The following is a 22,746-nucleotide window of genomic DNA, read 5'->3' as shown; positions in this document are numbered from 1 at the left end:
GAAGAGGTCGTGTCCTGCTCCAAGACAACGCCCGTCCATTCGTTTGACAAATCACCGTTCGAAAATTAAACGAATTGAGCGAATAAGTTCTGCTTCACCCACCATACTCCGCAGACCCCTCGCCAACCATCTTTTCAAATACTTCTATAACTTTTCTCCCGGTAGAACCTTCGCCAATGAGGACCAGGCAAAAATGGCTTTCGTCGACTTGATCGAATCCCGAGCACTCAATTTTTATCCTGACGGAATTGATCGACTTGTGTTACGTTAGCAAAAGTGCAGATTCATATGGCGCTTTTTCGATTGAATTGAGTAAGAATTTACTGTGATATTACAATTTGAAGTAGACTCATAAAAACGGGCAGCCTTATACATGGTGTCAGGAAGATTGAATTGAACTCTTTATTGTGAAATCGAATCCCCGATACATCCGACCCTTGAGCGTTGAAGGTAACCTTGCTGATAACTGGAAGAAATTTGAACAGAGATTTGATTTGTTAATGGCGGCAATGGAATTGAAAGATGTCAAAGAAACAGCTGTGGTTCTAAGTTCAATTGAAGAAGATGAGTTAGATATATACAACTCATTTGCTTCAAATGAAGAGTAAAAAGCATCTCTGAGGAGAAGTATTTGTACATTGCTGACACATTGTCTCGTGCTTTTCTTACTAATATTGAGACAAATGAAAACCTAGAGTACTATGTATATTCTCTCAAAAATTAGTTGCCGATGGGAGAAGAGAAAAAGATGAATTGACAGGGGGTAGGAGAGAATAATTTTTATAAAGATTCGATTTGGTTTTCTACTTCTTCATCGTTATTCAAAAAAAGGGAGAACTTTCAAAAAAACAATTAATTTCAAAATAAACTCTTTAAAAAGATGTGTAAAGTATGCATAGATGTTACTTTCAGACAAAAGCTTTCTTTCTTCCTTTGGAAGTTTATATCCACATTATTTTCTTTTCTAAAAAGAAAAGATTGAAGAAATGACTAGAAATAATGGTCAATTGCAAACTATAATGAATTTTATTCAAATAGAATGGCGAATTTCTAGAAAGAAAGTTGCATTATCTGTCAGTCATTTTTATAAATTTAGAGGTGAGTTGTCAGTATCTGATGGCTTAGTATTTTTCAATCATAAGCTAATTATTCCTAAGAATTCAAGGAGCGACATGTTATTAAAACTTAATGAAGAACATTCGAGAACAGAAAAGTCAAAGTCAATATAATAAATTCGTCGCTTCAACTTTCTACCTAGGATTATGTCTTCTTGAAAATTAACTTCCTAGAAGTAGTACTCATTGAAGAAAATGTACACATTTATTTCTTGTTTTTCAGAAAAGTTGTTTGATTTACTCCATGTAAACTTTTTCTTAGATAAAACCATTTCGCATCAACCTTTTCATTTCAGCAAAACTTCACTTATTAAAATCTTTGATACAGAAAAAATGAGCTCAACGAATTCTTTCCTCTTCCTTCAGAAGTTACTTGATTTGTTTCATCAAAACTTTCACGCAAACGAAACCATTTCTCGTCAACCTTTTCATTCCAGCGAGACTTCACTTATTAAAATCCTTGATATGGAAAAAATTAATATGTTCCTCCTGTAGAATATTTCCCAAGTAATTAGTAGGTGGTATATCATAACATTGAAAAGTTTCTGCTTTGAGATTCTGATATTTCAGGGGTAATTACAAAACTCTTGTACACGCATTTTTATTTACGTGATATCTGGAAAAGGCTCTTTCATAGTGAAATATTCACCGAACCTAATGAAAAACAAACAAAAATACGCGCGCTTAGTCCTTGTCACTAACAGTAAAGGACTTTCGTGAAACAAACGGTACGTAATCCTGTTTTGATAGGAAGTGCATTTATGTTTTTTTACGGCGCTCAGCTTTGAAACGTGACAGGTGTGATTCTTTGATGGGATCTCTATGGGGACAATTTAATTTTCCGTGATTCCATCTTCTTGATCTCCATGATTCCTGAGAAGGTTTTTATTTTAGGTGAATTGCTAATTATAAAAGTAATAATTATCTTCCATCGAATACTGCAATAGAGGTATCCAAGTCGGCGACTATGACGAAAAGCAACTCATAGTAATCCATACTTGGAATAACAAATTTACTTTTGGACCATTATTTCAGGCCAATTTGTATCTACTCTATTTCAGAATTTTTACATATCATGAGTTCTGTTAACTTATGGTTGGTCTAACCGTAGAAAAACTACCCCTATCTCTGATTCTGATATTTTAGTTGCGGAAGGCAAGACTAAATTTAGGAAAAAGGAAGCAATCTCAGAGGTGCTGAATTGAAAATTTCCTCATCTGTAGCACAGATTGTAAAAGTGAGTCAATCTGACATCCTGTCAAAACAGCGAAGCAATATTTTTTAGTTTTTCCCAATATGCCATTGAAGTATGTTGTAAAGGAATGATTTTTTTTTGTTTTCTCTTAACTGTCACAGGAAAACATTCAGAGTGGAATGTCAATCTACACCTGTTCTCATCAGGTCCACAGGTTTTCAGTTTACTCTTTCCGCAGAGTAAATCTCAGTCTTTTCTAGGGTAGAGTTGAAACAGTCTATATAAAATAAGCGATACGTACTCTACTTCAGAGTTCACTATTTACTCAAGGTATATTTCATCTGTCTGTTGAAATCTGTTAAAATCTGTTTTTCTGTTAACCAGCTACAAACGACAACTTATAAAAGTCGAAACTTGTACTTAGCTACTAAGCTAAGGACTAACGGGGTCTTACCTTTTAACGTGTGATTCCTAACACGGCATACCAAACACTCAATACTAGTTATAACGAATTTGTTTAAATGACTTTAAAAAACTAATTCCCTCCATAACATTTATCACTAAATAAAAATCATCCGTGTCTCGGTGAATAATGAGCTTGAGTTCAAATATATTTTGATTAGAGTATTCATAGGCCAGGCGTACTATATTTTTTTGAGGAAAAAATTCCTTACAGCGCAAACTCAACGGGAATGGGTTGGAAAGGTAGTCAGTAATATTGGGGCAAAAATTCAACAGCTGTATGTTTGCAGGGGCGGAGGCGTGGGGGTGAAAAGGGGTGAAAAACGGTTTTTCGCGGTTTGCGGACAAAATAATTGTTTTCAAGAAAAAAATTAAATGGGAAATTTGTGAATAATAAAAATATCTATAACTTTTGTATCCATACTTTTTTCACATGAACTCGAAATTTTCGAGTAAAACGCGAAAAACCACTTTTTTCGTTTTTTATTTTTCATTTCACGAAAAACAAGCGTATCACTATGAAAATTTGAGCAATTGTACTATTTTTTATCACCAATAAGTAGCAATTTTTTTCGTAATCACATCAGCTTCCAGAGGAAAAAATAAAAATATACTACTTTAAGCAAAAAAAATCGTTTAAAATGCAAAAAACTGAAAAATTGTGCGTTTTTTCGTGATTTGTAATTAAACGGTTTTTAAACTACAATACAGTTGAAAAATTTTTATTATAAAATATTTAGGATGCTTTGAATTAATTATCAAGGTTTTATAGTGGCAAATTGAACAAATAAAGCTTCAAAAAAATGTCAATTTAACAAAGATGCAGGTAACCATACATTATACATGATAATGAGATAAAAAATTGTCCTAATATATATATATATATATATATATATATATATATATATATATTAGTGGAGTGTTCTGTCCACTAATTGTTCTATTTTTGATTTGTAAATCATACACACTTGATAAAATCTTTGTCTATATATATATATATATATATATATATATATATATATATATATATATATATATATATATATATATATATGGCGCGGTGTTCCATATCTCTATATAGGAAGCAGATAGGAATCTAATTTTCTATAATATTACCTTATTGCTCGAGCTCGACAAAATAAAAATATTGGCGGTCACACAGGGTGTTCGATTTTTTCTGGGCGGATCCCAACTGTGTCTTTTTAAATGGCAACCTATATTTTTTATCGCTTTTTCGGTTTCTTCATAGAAAATAAAATAAACTTTATGTATATCTGCACTTCGAAAATATTGACGGTTTTCGAGATATCTAGCATGACAGGTTTTTTTTTCCAATATTCGTCACTCAGAATATTTGAAATTATAAAGTGGTGCCAAGTCCAGTTGAAATTTTTTTTTGGTCGAATATTCTACATTGGTAACTCTCTCAAACAATATATCTGAAATCGACCTGTGATATACAGGGTATGAAAAACCGCTTGTCAAATATTGTAAATGAAAATTTGCAAAATCTTCCTTATATTAAATGGAACACCCTGTATATTATTGATCCATAAGAAGCGCCAACGAAACCTCTACAAATTTCATTAAGTATTCCCTATGGTTAAGTTCAATAGTTTTTCTTAAATGAGCATTTCTTTCGAAAAATGGTCATTTTTTCAAAGCGAAATCCATTTGACGACTGATAAAAATATACGAAAGATATCTTGTTTCAATTTTGTACATTAGAAGGTGTCCAAACAAATATTTTTTAACGAAATAAATGTATGTACCTATCACTTTTTGCTAAATGGAAAATTATTTTTTCATTGGATGCAGAATTTCACTCATAAATCATGCAATATCAAACCAAACAAGTTAAAAGAAAGAAACATTATAAATAACTATTTTTTTCATGCTATTATATTCATTCAGAGCTTGAGTTCTAGATATTCAAATTTGTCAACTGGCAAATTACAAAACTACAAAAGGGAGAGTTTAATTAAGGTTGATAATGAAACTTTTATAAAATATGTTCAACATGTCTTCCATTTTCTTGAATGCAGAGCTGAAGTCTATGTTTGAAAGACTGTTCTACCCTGCGCAAGACAGCTGGTGTAATGCTGCGAAAAGCATTCGTTATTCTAAGTCGCATATTTTCGGGAGAAGTTGGTGGCTCAACGTAAACCATATTTTTTATGTATCCCCATAAGAAAAAATTTAGTTTCGTCAAATCTGGTGATCTAGCGGGCCACCGTACAGGCCCATTCCGTCCTATCCATTTATTGGGAAATACTTCATTTAGATGATCTCTCACTTCTGCCGAATAGTGAGCAGGTGCACCATCATGTTGTAACCACATTCTATTGCGGAGGTCAAGAGGAATATCATCTAACAAACCTGGTAAATCATTTCGTAAGAAATTGAGATACATTGCACCATTCATATGTCCCTCAAAAAAGTATGGACCAATTACATATTCTCCAATGATGCCTCCCCAGACATTTATCGACCACCTATGTTGATAATCCACCTGTCTCAATAAGTGAGGATTTTCTGTCGCATAATAATGGTAATTATGTCGATTTACAAATCCATTTTTATGGAATGTCGATTCATCCGACCATAAAATATTATTGAAAAAATATTCGTTTCGACGAATTTTGTTCATGGCCCAATTGCAAAATCTCACTCTTTTCTCGAAATCAGCATACAGTAGTTCTTGATGTAACTGAACGTGGTATGGATGCAAGCGATGTTTCTTCAATACTCGTTGCACTGATCTCTCACTTATATCCACTATTTCCCCAATTTGTCGTTGACTCCTACTAGGATCTTCTTCAACAGCAAGAAGAACTTGCAATTCATTATCTTCATTAGTAGCTGGCTTGATGCGCTCATGTTTGGAATAATTAATAGATCCAGTTTCAACGAATCGTCCCAAGACCTTTCGGAAAGATCTTTCATCTGGATGCCTTCTATCTGGATACCGTTGAGAATAAATTCTACTTGCCAATAAACAATTCCTGTCTGATTCACCTAATATGAAAATCATATCAATCAAATCACTTTTTGATAACAACATTCTGATGAAATTATACCGACAGTTCAACTTCACGATTGACTAAAAATTTCAATATTCATTTGCAGCCAAATATTTTGTTCTGTCATTTGCCAGACTACTTGATTTCCAATAAATATTTCATTCGCTGAAAGGTTGTTTTAGACCGAAAGAATATGGCACAAATTCCGAGATTTTTGAAATTATTGTAACTATTCAAGAACGTCCATTTTGTGGTGTAATTCGCAACTTGTTTATCTAGCAACAGGTAATTTTAGGAATGGGCGATATTTTAAGGAAAGGGTATTTTTTGTATATTCTTATCAGTCGTCAAATGGATTTCGCTTTGAAAAAATGACCATTTTTCGAAAGAAATGCTCATTTAAGAAAAACTATTGAACTTAGCCATAGGGAATACTTAATGAAATTTGTAGAGGTTTCGTTGGCGCTTCTTATGGATCAATAATATACAGGGTGTTCCATTTAATATAAGGAAGATTTTGCAAAATTTCATTTACAATATTTGGCAAGCGGTTTTTCATACCCTGTATATCACAGGTCGATTTCAGATATATCGTTTGAGAGAGTTACCAATGTAGAATATTCGACCAAAAAAAAATTTCAACTGGACTTGGCACCACTTTATAATTTCAAATATTCTGAGTGACGAATATTGGAAAAAAAAAACCTGTCATGCTAGATATCTCGAAAACCATCAATATTTTCGAAGTGCAGATATACATAAAGTTTATTTTATTTTCTATGAAGAAACCGAAAAAGCGATAAAAAATATAGGTTGCCATTTAAAAAGACACCGTTGGGATCCGCCCAGAAAAAATCGAACACCCTGTGTGACCGCCAATATTTTTATTTTGTCGAGCTCGAGCAATAAGGTAATATTATAGAAAATTAGATTCCTATCTGCTTCCTATATAGAGATATGGAACACCGCGCCACTGTTGCAGGACCCTGTATATAGGTAGTCTCTTTGCTGACTAGTCAGAAAATAAGTGAAACAATATTTGGGTGTGCAGCAGGCCAAAACTTAGTGTACTCTTATAACAAAGATTCCAAGCTTTCGATAATCTTCATTATCATCATCAGGGATGCTAAAATAAGGGTAAAAGACAGTCTTATTTATAAAATAATAATTCAAAACAACTTACAGTGTATGTGAGGTTATATGGCAGGTTGAATGAAATATGGACGTAACATATATGAAAAATTACTATGGTGAAACTCAGGACGTTACAGACAAACAATATATAGTAGAATATTATTGGAGTTTGTTTTTCCCAACACCAAATCGTTATTTTTACACCTTGACACGTCTTCAAGAGGAAGATAAAACAGTTTTATCTTCCTATTGAAGATGATCACTTGGTGATCGAAACACGTGTCGAGGTGTAAAGAGGAAGATAAAACTGTTTTATCTTCCTCTTGAAGATGATCAATTGGTGATCGAGGTGTAAAAATAACGATTTGTTGTTGGGAAAAAACTCCAGTAATATTCATTACTACACCAAAGGTTCCAAACAGTACATCATAAATATATAGTAGATTTAATGATATATCATTGTATTATTAAATTAAAAACCACCTGTTCCTTGAAGAGGAAACCCCGTGCATGATTCAAAAAAGACATATGACATGTAATCCAATCCCGCATGCGCTGTATAAGCCAATTACGGGGCTCAAAAACGAATTGACATTCGACATCAACAAAATTGTTTGATCTGTGACATAAAATCTTAACCCTGTTGCCAAATGATTTTGGGCGATGTCTGGCTGTAGATATCGCATGTTAATGCGATGCGATGTGTAATGGAATCTGTGTGTAATAGAATCTAAACTATATATTGTTTGTCTGTAACGTCCTGAGTTTCACCATAGTAATTTTTCATATATGTTACGTCCATATTTTATTCAGCCTGCCATATAACCTCACATACACTGTAAGTTGTTTTGAATTATCATTTTATAAATATGACTGTCTTTTACTCTTATTGTAGCATCCCTGATGATGATAATAAAGATTATCGAAAGCTTGGAATCTTTGTTATAAGAGTACACTAAGTTTTGGCCTGCTGCATACCCAAATATTGTTTCACTTATTATATATATATATATATATATATATATATATATATATATATATATATATATATATATATATATATATATATATATATAGGTAGGTAGAGAAGAGCGAATTAATACCAACGACAGTTAGGGAGTACATTAGGTACATTAGGGAGTGTACATACATTAACAAGCACAATTTTTCAGTTTTTTGCATTTTAAACGATTTTTTTTGCCTAAAGTAGTATATTTTTATTTTTTCATCTGAAAGCTGATGTAATTACGAAAAAAATGAGCGGTGTGAAAGTTGTCTAGGCAAAAAAAAACCTTTTTGACTAACTTGAAAAAATGTTTTTTTTTTCGTAAAACGCGAATTTCTCAGAAACTAATTAACTTATCGCAAAAAAAATTGCTCCTTATTTGTGATAAAAACTAGTACAATTGTTTAAAATGAAAAATAAAAAACGAAAAAAGTGTATTTTTGCGTTTTACTCGAAAATTTTGAGGTTATGTGAAAAAAGTATGAAAACAAAATTTATAGATTTTTTCATTATCTACAACTTTCTCATTTAACTTTTTTCTCTTAAATAATCATTTTGTCCGCAAATCACGAAAAACCGTTTTTCACCCATTTTACATCCATCCCTTCGCCCCTGCAAACATTCAGCTGTTGAATTTTTGTCCCAACATTACTGACTACCTTCCCAACCCATTCCCGTTGAGTTTACTCTGTAAGGAATTCTTCTGAAAAATCAGTATTTTTCAACATAGTACGCCTGGCCTATCATACACGCAATGCTTCTTCCCTATTGTGGACTTTGTTCACGAGCCTGATGAAGTCAGGCGAGTCATAGACACTCTGCTATCTTGGTCAATAATTTGTATTGAAATTGAGAAGTATAACGAGGACGAGTAGCAGCGTTATTTGCATTGATGACGCAGTTCCGTATTACGCATGAGCAGTCTATTTATTTTACACTGAAAAACTGTAACAATAAGGGAAATTTTACACTCAAGATGTTCTAGTAAGTTTTTTGCAATTCCGCAGACTGAATATTCAACCTATTATGGACTATTTACACTTGGAATTTGAAAATATATTGGGAAAGAAATTGCATTAGAGAGGCAGATCTACTTTTTTATTGGTGTGCAATAAAAGTTAATCAAATACTCTGAGTGGATTTAGGAGTACTTTTACTCCAAAAATTATATTCCCAGACTCCTTTTCGTAGATGTTATTTGTTGCATGGCTCTTTGAAATTGTTTTCTGATTCTTTTGTATGAAGTTTTCAATAATTTTTTTCAGGTTGAAAATATGATGTCCTGTTCACTCCCTGTTGTTCCAGTCATACAATCGCTACCGTCTTTGAGCTCAGCACAAGATTATCCCATTCATATTGGAACTAAGGTAAGACACTCTTTGATGTTACTCGTATATCATTCATATGGCGCAGAAAAGAATATGTACTTTCCTAGTGGGCATAAATGAAGTGATCATCTTCCTCTTTGAATATGATCACTTGGTGATCGAAACACGTGTCGAGGTGTTAAAATAACGGTTTGGTGTTGGGATAAAACTCTAGTAATATTCATTTCTAGACCGAAGGTTCCAAACAGTGCATCATAAGTTTTTAAATATGAACAATGTCAGATGTTGAAAACTTAAAAGCATAAATGAAGCATCGCATTGATTTATTTTCTCATTATTAGAAGCTACAGTAACATTTTTTTCCTAAACAAATGTTATGAACAAATGCATTGTTTTAAATTTTTTTGTGTGGAATCTGATAACTAGATAAGCAAGTAACGATGTGAAAAATCGTTTAAAAGAATATATATATATATATATATATATATATATATATATATATATATATATATATATATATATATATATATATATATATATATATATATATATTGCATATTGACGTATTTATCAATGAAATTTAATTAAATTTTTTCAGTAAATATCAGTACATATGAAATGTTTGCAAAAATTGTTTGATTATTACCATGGATAGTGTTATTAACTTTCAATAAGCAGCGGGTTAGTCCATTCATCATCATAATTTGTCTTGAACAAATGAATTTTCCCACTTTTTTGGTAGTAAAAAATTGAATAATATTATTGTGTAATACTTTTTCTGTTTTCCTTTTTTTTTCTTTCATCAATACATGGTTATTCTTATTGTATTTTGAAGAAATAGGTGTGAAAATTTATTTGTTTCTAACCAGTTATTTTCAGATAGAAAAATACAAAAATAGATAAAATAAAAGTAGATATTTCAGAAGGATTTTTTTCTTCCAGTTTATGTGAAAGTTATTTCTTCGCATAATCTACACATCTATGTATATAGTTACTTCTGTTGAATTTGATTGCTTTCTTCCGTTCTTTGGAAGATTCTCACATTTTTTTGTATCAAGATGGAGTAATAGAAAGCCATAAACTTTCTTTTCCGAAGATAAAATGGTATATTTTTGCCGAATACCAAACTGCAGTGAAAACGGTGCGGTGGTAGTTCAAAAAATCGTTTCTTCAAAAATGTCTGGCAAAAGTCAAGTTCTTGAATGCGTTTTTGTGCAATAAAATCTAAAAAAAAAATATTTTTCAAAATCACCACTTGAATATTACAGCTACCGGACTGAGTCATGGCCGGTGAGAGGCCCTCAAGATGTGCAGTAGATGTGTAGAAATCTGTTATCAGTCTGTTGAGGTGGCCCTAAACGATCAATCTGCTTGATCAAACGATTGAGTCAATCGATTGATGCGCGATTCAATCAACTGCAATCAGCCCTTCAATCAATTGCAATCAGCCCTTCAATCAACTGCAATCAGCCCTTCAATCTTTTAATCAAAACCTTCTTCTTCCCAGAAATGGGACTAGTGCACACTTGTTGTTCGTTCGCTGGTGGTTCATATCGGTGAGCCTCAACAGCTTCACAGTTGAATCAGGTTTCAGCACTTTCAACGCACCCACGATTTTGTCTAATATGCTGTTTTTTTGTTCCTGTTATGATAGTCCTTGCTCTTCACTTTCCCTAATTCCGGACAATCGCGATATAATTCAATCAACAGGTTAATGAATTCCCGCTCAGAGTTTTCGGGAAGCTCACTTTCCATAGCGGACGCTAGTGACTGACGCAATGCTTGACGAAAATTTCCCTAGACGGTCAACCCCCTCCTTGAACCGCTTGAGTCATTCAAACTTTCTATCAATCACTATCAAGCCTCGCTTCAAGCGTCAAACAGGTTCCTACACGGTCAATCACGCTTGAGTCAATCGATTGACTCAAGCTTTTGATCAAAATGATTGACCGTCTAGGGCCTCCTTTAGATTATCCGAGACGTACTACATTAAATTGCAAACAAAAGTGTCTTTTTTTTCTTATACTTTCTTTGTAATACACCACCCAAACTTTACGCAAATACGATTTCTCCCACCGGTCATGACTCAGTCCGGTAGCTTAACATAATCACATTCTCAATAAAGTTCAATTATCTCTCCAACAATGAATTGATTTCTCAAAAAATAAGAATGAAACTTTTAAAAAATCGTATTGACGTAGCTTGTATGAATAAGAAAACAAACCAATCGAAATATTTGAAAACAAAAATTATTAAATACGTTTTTATGCAATTAAATTTAAAAAAACAACGATTTTCAAAAATCATTACTGGAATATTATGTAACCAAATTCTCAAAAAAAACAATCACATATCCCATAAACACATTTGCTTTTCGAGAAATAAAAATGAAAATTTTAAAAATCATATTGATGCAGTTTTTATGAATAAGAAAACAAACCAATCGGGAACCTTTTTTAAGAATAGGTCCAAGAAAAAAATCGTGACTTTTATTTTGAAAAACATATCAAAATTTGAAAAAAGTGTTACTTAACAAAAACCTAATTGAGAGGAAAATTGCGATAGAAAATGTTTTGTCGGCTCACTATTGTTATTCAACTCCCAACCAAATATCTCTATATTTTTTCATTCCTTAATATTCATACTCAACAGGTCACATGAGCGAACCAAACCATTTGTTTAACATGTTTTTCACTGTGCAATTAGAACTATAAGTATTGGTGTTTTGGTTGGTACGTCAGTTGATACGTCAAAAGGAACACTTCGATCTCGCCACTGAAGATGACTGCCGCAGTTGTAGTTGAAACGTTTGGAGATTGTAACCAAAGAAGACCACGGCAAAACCCGGAAACCAACCAAAACGGTGACGCCAAACAAATGCCTACATTCCTTTATAAATATTGGTGCTATAAAGTTCCGGGAGGAGGATCTTTTTTCAATCAAATTTTGAATGAATATCTGCAGTACTTTTTGAGATATTTGCAAGAAACACGAACATCTCTTTTTCATTGAACTAAATTGTTCATAACTTCTTAACTATTCGTTAGTACAATTGGACTCGAATCGTTAATTGAATGACACCACCACCACTTGTGAATTAGATTACATGAGGGTGTAGTATTTTGGAACCTTCAAGAAATGGAGAACAAGCAAGACATTGTTTTGGACACACTTTTCCATAGTAAATCCGACCTTTAAGCTAAGTTCCCCCATTTTCGCGTTAATCTCCCAACTCTCCCACTCTTCATCCTCCGTGCTAATTTCGAATCGGACATTCCAAACGAAATTTGATAAGTAGGTAATGATAAGATCAATTTCCCGGGCCCACTAATTAGAACAGTAGTCGGCTGGCGAATGTTATCGAAACTCTATAAGCGAACTTTGCGAGTTCGGCAGTTGTGGAAGTTTGTCTCGGCGAAGGTTAAATAACCACATCAACAGTACCGCTCCCTCTCTCACTCTTTCTCTCTCTCTCTGTCTCGTATTTTGTAGGAGCGTCGAACTGAACGTGATTATTAAATTTAATAATTTATCCTCTCGGTTATAGCGTTAATGGTATACGTACCGCAAATTTCGCAAACCTTTATAAAGCTCTTATGATGATCCACCCTCAAGAAGGCGGGGAAAGTTTGGTGAGCCCTGTGAGCGATTTTCAACAGAAAATGGGTTGTGTTTCGTTAAGGTAAATTTTCTTTCGTGGCTCGCGGTGGAATGAATAATGTACTTGGAGAGGCAGGTAGGATTTCTTGGTTTTGAGTTAATGCTCTCTGCTACATGTTCGAGTTTCTGATGAAGATTCATATCCTATACAATTTCATGGTAGATTAAGTAGATTTAAAATAATACAGTTACAGTATACGTCACGGCTGATGGCGAGCGATCGCGCAGGTATACTCTCGCAACTACAACTACATAAATTCCTACCTATAATTAGTTTTAATTAGGGTAGCAAATGGAACCTGACTCCTTCCTAATTTCTTTTCATATTTCATTTAGTATTATAGATAGGTACAGTTCATTAAAATGTTAAATAAAGATACACTTATCCAGAAATAAACTTTTGTTAGGCGATGACATTTTTTCAGAAACAGCACAAATCATTCAGACAATGCCAAACGCCAACAGCATTGGAAAACAAGTAATGATACACCTCTGTACAGAGCATTTATATGTCTTGCAAGAGCTGTAGTGGGAGTTACATTGAAAATGAGTTTGTGCGCATAGAGGGGGCTCTCCATTACGTTTGGTGCTTGCTGTACTTCATTAACATAGATCTGTATGTTCAGCTTTTAGGACTGCTGAACATACAGCGCCAAACGTGATGACAAGCGCCAAACGTGATGGCTAGCCCGCCCCCATGCACCCAAACTCAGTTTCAATGTAACCCCCACTACAGCTCTTGCAAGACATACAAATGCTCCGTACATAGACGTATCATTACTTGTCCTCCAATGCTGTTGGCGTTTGGCATTGTCTGAATAATTTGTGTTGTTTCTGAAAAAATGTCATCACTTGACAAAAAACCTGACGTCAAGAGTGTATCATTATATTACATTTCAGTGAACTGTACCTATCTATAATACTAAGTGAAATATGAAAAGAAATTACAAAAAAGTCATGTTCCATTTGCTACCCTAATTAAACCTAATTATAGGTACGACACTGGCCGGCAATGGGCTTATGGTAATCCAATAGTAATTTAGATGAGAGAGTCTATACCTGTGCGATCGCTCGCAATCACGTTTGGCGCTTGCTACATATAGTTATATTAAATTAATTATAAAATTGTTGTTGGTAACGGTACATTATGAAACTTTCATGAAATATCACAAAGTTATAAAATTTCCCCTAATGTTCTGAAGTATTCATTTATACTATTATTGCTTATCTCAGCAAGGAAACTCAGCAGTTCGTTTTTGATTAGGGTTAGCTTGATTTAAATCTAGTGATTTTTTTCAATTTTCACCATTGCTTTTAATTTGAAATAAACTACAAAATCAAGTTTTCTTTATTTCAACGAAAATTAAAATCATAAACTAATAAACTACAAACTATCGAAAAAAATGCTAAAAAAAGCAAAGTAATTTTTACGAAAAAACTTTCATAATTGAAAGTTAAATATAAAGTACAGAAATGAAGTGAAAAGCCTATTTCATGTTTTTACTCGCACTGATTTCTGTTATAATAATGATATGAACAAAAATATATAATTTCATTTTTAAGATATTTCGTGTTTTGTTGTGTTATGTTTTCTGTCATCGCCTAACAAAAAACCAGTCATCAAAAGTCAGGCACGTGAAATAATTTTTGAAGTGTTCAATTATTTTAAAAGTGTTGAAAGTGAGTCAGATACATTATCAAATGTGAAAAAAAAACATCCTTCGCTACAGGTTACATTAAATAAATTTAAAAAATAACTATTTCAACACAAATCTTCATTTTGTATCAGGTATATTAATTAGAACCATTGAAAGGGTGGGTAACGAAGGGGAACATTTAATTTCTGCAAATAACGAAGAAGTAAAATTTTCCACCCCAAGAAAAAAGCAGCCTAGAAGAGTACCAGTAACTGAAATGAGTATTCAAATATAAGATGGATTATTTACCACTTGTATAAGACGAAAGGGTGTCGTATTACAGTAAAACAGTTCCAACACAAAATGATTGACGTTTTGGGAATTGTGGCTTCCGAAACTTCTCTACGTAGAATTTTAAAGAAAATAGTTTTCAAATGGAGAAGGATTGAAAATAATAGAAAAATTTTAATAGGCCAGTTCAATAGACCGATGGTGTTTCTTGATTTAACATACCTTCATAGTGAACATACATCTTCCAAGAATTGGACGGATGAATCAACCAAAGGGTTATTTGAAAATGTTGCGAAAGGCACATCAGGGGATTATCATGCAGAAATGAATCCTGAAAATTATGGTAAAAGATTACAAGAAAAGTTAATTCCAATTTTACCCGTGAATTCGGTAGTCATGACGGATAATGCTCCATCTCATAATATTCAAATTGATCCAACCCCCGACACAATTTCTAGGAAGGCTGACATGGTGAAGTGGCTGCACGAAAAAGCATCATGTTCACCACTAATGTCAACCTCGAATTATACGAGTTGATCAAGGTAAATAAAAAGCATCATATTAGATACAGATTTGATGAGGTTCTGCTTGAACACGGACATAATGTTTTGCGACTTCCACCTTACCATCCGGAATTGAATCCCGTTGAACTCATTTAGGGTACTGGTAGAAAACCACGTGTCCCGAAAGAATGTAACTTTCAAGTTGGAAAATGTGAGAAAACTGGCGGAGCACGAGTTTGATAAAATTACTTCCGAAGAATGGCAAAAGCGTTGCCGACATGTAGTATATATAAGCCGTAAATATTGGGGTAAAAAACAGACGTAAATCCAGTGATTATAAATTTGAATGACGATAGCAGCACAAGCAGCATAGGAGATGAAAAAAAGTTGTGTTCAGATAGTGACTGATTGAAGTCATTCATAATACTAAATAAAATATGAAGAGAAATTACAAAAAGTCATGTTCCATTTGCTACCCTAAGTTAAGCTAATCATAGGTATGACCCTGGTCGACAAGGGGCTTATCATAATCCAATAATAATGTAGTTGGGAGAGTCTATAACTCTACGATCGCTCGCTATCAGCCGTGGTTCTGTACTGTATGACATAATTGTTGAGAAGACGAATAGATTATGGAAGAGCCGAAATTATGGCAGATTTGATAAATGATAATTAATGGAGAACTGATATCGAAATTTACACTCACCACAGATTAACACTTCAAATGAAGTAATAATGTCACATCTAGTCACACATCGAAACAAAATTGTGTACTGAATAGTTGCTTGTTGATGTCGCCCACCGTTACCACATAGCGAATTCTGTTTACAAAAACAATAACAAAACATTTTTTGATCTTTCTGCCTAATGATGGGACAATTTTTTTTCATTTATTATGACCAGCAGTTTATATTTTATAAATGTCAACGAAATTAATCACCTGCCTAGACCTATTTTTTCAGTTAGCTGCATTTTCTTGTAAATTTCATGGTGGGTTGGTAATCGTAATTATTCCTTGAAATTCTTCTTTATATTTATTGCAAATCGCTGTGTATTTACTTTTCCCTTCTGCAGCTTTTTCTATGAAAAGTTTCCACATTACATCCTTCTTTCTTGTTGGCATTAACATTATTTATCTTTCTGTATTTTGAAACATTTGAACTGTAAATTTTTAAATAATTGAAATACATTTCACAACAGCTTAATTTATATTCTCCCATCAGACCTCTGAATCAATTGATTTAGGTTGATATGAAAACGATAATATTAAAGTCACAAAATTTGATTTTTGAAAAAAATCATTATTTTTGAAGCATTTTTTTTTTCATTCTTAATACTTCCGGAAAAAATACTGAAACTTGTTGCCAGTATAGGTCCACCATATGTATAGATAGGTAACTTTTTATATGCAACCGAATTGGTTTATAAGCTTGGTTATCACAGTTTTGTAGATATAGATGCAGTAATTATCAAAATATATTTGTAAATATACGGTATATCCCAAGATTAAAATCACAAGTGGTGCGATGGGTTAGAAATTTTTCATTTTTATTTCAATATCATGAAATGAAATTCTGCTTGGTGGAAAAAGAAATATTTTCAGTTTGTGAGAAACAAACCATTTTTGTCGATAAACCATTTGGTCCAACCATTTGTGTCGATAAACCATTTGATCCAACCATTTGGTCTTCAGGTATTGTTTTTGAGTCACGATTTACGATAAAAAAAAGATTGAGGTTGAATTATTATGCGAAGATGGGAAAAATTATTTTTGAAATATCTTCAGTAATAACAGAACAGACCCCTCATTGGAAATATGGACGATTGAAGAGATCAACTTTCTGCTTTATCTTCTGAACCTCATGCAATAGGTAATGTATTTTCAAACGTACTACGAATATGGAGAGCAGTATATCTAATTTCATGAAAAAAATCTAACTTTGATAAAACACTTTTGTACAGGGAAATCTGTATATTGGAAAATAATTAAAAAAGTCCAATGCAATCCTGAAACTTTTATACGAAACATTTTCTCATAACTCTGCTCCTTCATCTGAAAGCTTGATGTGACAGCGAGTGGACTTCAGCGTTTTGGGAAAGGACAGGACCATACTTTCTCAGTCGTTAATTTATTGCAAAATAACTATATATACAGCTTGTCAAATGTAGGAAGAGCTTTCTGAATTCCGTTATGGCCTCACCCACTAGATCTGTGTTCGTTCAAAGAGAGTGAGAGAGAGAAATATTTTTCACGTCTCTTTCTAGATTTGACAAGCTGTAGTGTGAGTTAGTTTTAGGCATTAATGTTCTCGCACAAGAAACGCTTTCTCAATCTATAACCCTTTGTTTTCGTTCAGTCGATCCCCACACACCCTTGAAGTGGGCCTTCTCTGAATTAATAATCTGAGTGGCACAATTAGTCGCACTGGGTAAACACGGCTAGGCCGCCAAACAAGAGAAGAACGCGCCAAAACGACCGGTAAAACAAAAACAACAGTCGTACTAATTGAATTACTCATCGAAATTAGCGCACAACCAAGGCAGAGCAAAACAAATGAAGAAGGCAAGCGGAAAGACTGCTTAGATAATTGTCTCAACCTATCTCTCGAGGAACTAGATGGGAATGGGAGTTTTACGAGATTGGTTTTTGATGCGGATGAGAAAGGGAGCAGTGCGGCGGCAGCCTACTTTGTTTTAATATACGGAAGTTTCTTATTTGTATACTCGGAGGGTGTTTAATTATTTAGAAATGTAGTTGCTCTCCGCAGACAGTGATTGAAATAGCTGGGACCTTGTTTATGTGTTACGTGGTATTCGGGATATCGCTATTTTTTTGTGATATCGGTGGTTTTGTCTCGTCTTATAGGTGGTAGGTGCATTTTCAATATTCTTTTATTGCGATAATGATTAATTTTATCACTGATGAAAAAATTAACTCAAAAATTGTGTAATTGAATTTAATTTAATTTTTGGAGATATCTAAATTGATGATTGTATTCTGTATTATATTGATTGGGTGTTATTGTGAGAGAAATTGAAACTTACTCGTGAAAAACGGAGATCTATGTCGAATACAACTTTCCTGTCAACGTCATGCGTCAATAATACCTGACACGATAAAATATCCTTTTGTTTAAAGGTCATTGACAATGTTTCAAGATGAATTTCATTGGTTGGGACTTCCATTGTCTAATATTATATAAAATGAATTGAAATCCCTGAAAGAACTAATAAATAAGAATAATTAAAAAAGAATACCTGAAAATAACAATTATATTGAGCCAAAAAACCTAAAATGAAATAACATTGAAATAAAATACAAGTAAAAAAAGAACAATTGAACATAAATTAAAAATAAAAATAAAAAGTTATGAGATTCTAAGCCAAGTTACTTCACGACGCGACGTTTCGATTGTTAGTATCCACAATCGTCTTCGGGTGATGACTGGACTAATTCCTCCGAGAGATTACTATTTATGGGTCATTCAATTAATTTCACTCATTTTCACTCTCCTTTTTCCCGCTTCACCGGTTTAGTAGGAGATGACCGTTTGGCCGGAGTTGGCCATTTTTCGCATGATTATGGGTTTCCATATGTTGCCTATCTCTATGCTAGCGGAGATAAGTGAAAGTACTCGAATGACCCATAAATAGTCATCTCTCGGAGGAATTAGTCCAGTCATCACCTGAAGACGATTGTGGATACTAACAATCGAAACGCCGTGAAATAACTTGGCTTGGAATCTCAACTTTTTATTTTAAATTTTGTTCAATTGTTCTGTTTTTACTTGTATTTTATTTCACTGTTATTTCATTTCAGGTTTTATATAATTGTTATTTTATATTATATCAGATAATGGAAGTCCGAACTAATGAAATTTCATCAAAACATTCTTCTCTTCTATATGTAAAAAACAAAGACACAACAATTACCGTTTGCTTTCAATCAGAGAGAATCTTTTTTCAAATTCGGCAATTGATGACGTACAAGGATCACCCAACAGTTTAATTTTATTTATTGAAGAGAGTCAACGGTTTCAATCGTTTAACATTACACATAACTAATAAGCTCTGGGCTTTTCATAGTTCATAGTAATTAAACTTCAAATTAGGGCTCTGCCCAATGTTCTGCATTGTGAAATATTTAAATTGACAGGTGGGGGAGTTGAAATGAATATGGAATAAATATATAATGTACTTGCTACGCACTAAAGGAGATTAACTTCCAAAAAAATCATAAAGGAATATCTCTCGATCCAAAAAAGTTGTCGCTCTAGGTCCAACAACATTCTTTAGCTGAAATGATGAGGGTACGGAAAAACTATGAGAGACTTGTGAATTCGACCCCTTGATCTTCATTTTCAAGGTTAAACTCGTATTTTTTCATATTTTCTCATAAATTCTTAAAATTTACAAAAATCTTTTTTTTTTTCTTATATGCTGTATTTAAGTAGGAAACACAAAGAAAATGAGTGAAAAAATATTGAAAAACAAATGTACTATGAGTTTTTTTAAATGTATAAACTACAGACGTTCGTTTGCCATATTAGGAGCTGAAATTTGGCAATTAAGCATCAGCGAATTCTGTAAAAATTTCATACTGAACCACTGTGGAAACTACCCAGAAACTACCTACTTCTTGTTATGGGTGTCCGAGCTGAAAATCATTCATTTCCATATATACTTGGCAAATATTTGAGTTAAAATCAAGTTGTCATTCACTTTACGCTATTTCCAAACAAAAACTACAGTCATCGCCCGTATGGCGGCTCATTTTTCCTTATATTCAATTTTCCATCATGGATATTATCGTCCTTTGTAGGAAAACTTCGCCCCCAGAGAGTGATTATTCTGTTATAGATTAAATAGTTTGACAAGGAAACATCAGCCCGTATAATAGTGAATACGCCCCTTCTCTAGTATGCCGTGTCATACGTTTAAATAATGACAGATGAAGATAGAGGAGATCAGCGTAACAATAAATGACGACGTTCTAACGAACATTCTGTAATATATCACTGCGTTCGGATATTATTTGTACTCCGACGAACGCTTCAGCTGAGTATCACTTGCATTTAGGCGAGCGGAACACTCTAAAAATGTCTCTGTGCGAAATGTGGCCAAGTCGTTCTAATGTCTAGCATAAGGTTGCAATCTGAAGTTGATTGCTATCTGAAAGGGAACAAATGAAATGAAATTTCAGTTATTTCTCAAAAGTCCACGCTCCGACCACAGCTACCTCGGTTGTGGATATGGGATACTTGCCTCAAGTGTCCATATTTAATCTAATTACAGCACTGAAATTAAAAAAAAAGATAATTCCAACTGATGATTGCTTTGTTTGATTCTTATCCAAAGCTGTAACAGTCTGTAAGAGTCTGTTTGAAGGTGTTTGACAATGTTTCATGGTGAATTTCACTAGTTCGGACTTTCATTGCATAATTTGATATGATCCGAAATAACAAATGAAAATTAAAAGTAAAGAATGAAAAAGAATAGGTAGCTTTGAAAAATAATTATATTGAGCAAAAAACACTGTAATGCAATTACAATAAAAAAATTGAGTAAAAGTAAAAAAATTGAACAATCAAAATGAAATAAAAATTAAAAGATTTCAAGCCAAGTTACTGCCCTACGTGTCGATTGTTAGTATCCACAATCGTCTTAAGGTGATGACTCCTCCGAGAAGAGACTATTTATAGGTCATTATAGTACTTTCACTGTTTGGCGGGAGTTGACCGTTTTCCGTTTGATTATGGGTTTCCATATGTTGCGTATCTATACGCTAGCTTGGCAGAATCCGTCGTTGAACAACATGTATGCTGCTTCTCTGATTTTTTTCCTAAACCAGTGTTCCTGTGGATGATCTCAGCTTGGGACCATTTGATGTTATGTTGATGGATCCTAACATGCCTCGCTATCCCCGATTTACTGGATTTTCGTCGCTGTGTATGTTTCTTGTCCTCGGCAGTGCGGACTTTCAATAGCCTCCTAGTTTCACCGATGTAGAATTTCCCGCACTCACAGGGTATCAGATAAATGCAATTATTGGAATCGCAGTCCGCGTTTGGTGACCTGTTTTTCGTGAGAGTGCTACGGATGGTGTTTCCAGATCTGAAGCAGGTTCTGATGTTGTACTTGAACCCAGTTCTTCTCATCCTTTCCGACAATCCTCCGATGTGAGGGAGTGCAATCACTAGTTGTGACGGTTTCTCTTTCTTGCAAGGCTGTTGCTGTCTTTTAGTCAACGTCTGTTCTGTCGTCACTTTGAAGTAATCATTCTGTTGAATATCTTTTTTGAGACCTTCTCGAGACCTTCCTTCGTATTACAGAGCCCGAAAGCACGGTATACCAGAGTTTTGATGATTCCTCTTTTGGTAGATTGATGGTGGTTGGACTCGTGATTCAGATACTCCCGTGTGAATGGTTTATTTTGCAAATTGAATAGAAATACAAATTAGGATGGCTTGAATTTGAATTATTCAAATCAATTGTCACCTGTTTCGAAGCTACATGATTATACAATACAGCCGTTCTTTGATGCAGCGAATCAAACATACAAACTTTAACAAATATTTCATTCACTTTATACAGAATTATGACTAATTAATTCTAGATTTTGATTATGAATTTTAGTGTTTAGTCATATTACAAAAAAAATGGCCTAGACTTTAAAACGTCCCTCCTCCCTTATAGATAATTTAAGTGTAGTTCCCGCTCATCTATTTCAAACGATCTACTGATTTTGTAGCGAATGACGTCAGGGACATTGAATACCTTTTAGAAAAGTTATAGAATATCAAGTTAATAATGAGTGAGTGATCATCAGGAATTATACTAATATTTCAATTGAATTAATTATTATCGACGTACTTCGTTAGTATAGTATCATTGATTATTATTAGCATGTTGAAACATCAACATACCGGATGTCACCGATTTACGTTAAATTTTCTTTCTTTTTTCATCGTAAATACTTACGATTGATTACAAAACAATAATACAAAAAAACAATATGGAATTGTTTAAATAATTGAATATAGAACACAAGTGTATTTAGTCCAAATAAAAAAAAAAGAACTCGTGGACATAATCCAAACCAATGAAATGATTTTCTGTGAGTGTTAAACTTCTATATTTTTATTTACAATGATGGGGTGAATCTTTCCAAAAATCTATTCAAAAACTGTTTTTTCGTTACCAGCTGTGCGAGTTGATGATTAACGAGGTCTTACATTTCAACGTATGAGTCTTAGAACGAATTGGACGATGCGCAGAGAGAAAATTGAGCGTCAGCCCCTTGGTTACGAATCACATAGCGGTCGACTGACTGAGTAGAATTTATCACTCACGCTATCCCAACCTGAATCAATTGCCCATTTATGAAGTAAA

General features: G+C 33.6%; 1 protein-coding gene across 9 annotated transcripts in view; it reads left to right on the top strand.

Annotated features, from left to right (window-relative positions):
* The window catches only part of heph (polypyrimidine tract-binding protein 1 heph), an 862,450-nt gene that overhangs the window by 460,227 nt on the left and 379,477 nt on the right, over positions 1-22,746 (top strand). For all 9 annotated transcript variants that reach the window (XM_074175763.1, XM_074175762.1, XM_074175761.1 and 6 more), the window contains one exon: positions 9,201-9,302. In XM_074175763.1, the coding sequence (XP_074031864.1) occupies positions 9,201-9,302 (102 nt within the window). The remainder of the gene's footprint in view (positions 1-9,200; positions 9,303-22,746) is intronic.

The sequence above is a fragment of the Leptinotarsa decemlineata genome, unplaced genomic scaffold (assembly GCF_025532065.1).
Source record: "Leptinotarsa decemlineata unplaced genomic scaffold, Ldec_3_MD MMD2_tig00001064_RagTag_RagTag, whole genome shotgun sequence".
NCBI classification, from domain to species: Eukaryota; Metazoa; Arthropoda; class Insecta; order Coleoptera; family Chrysomelidae; genus Leptinotarsa; species Leptinotarsa decemlineata.
Note: the sequence above shows the minus strand (reverse complement) of the source record. Positions and strands in the feature narration are given on the sequence as shown.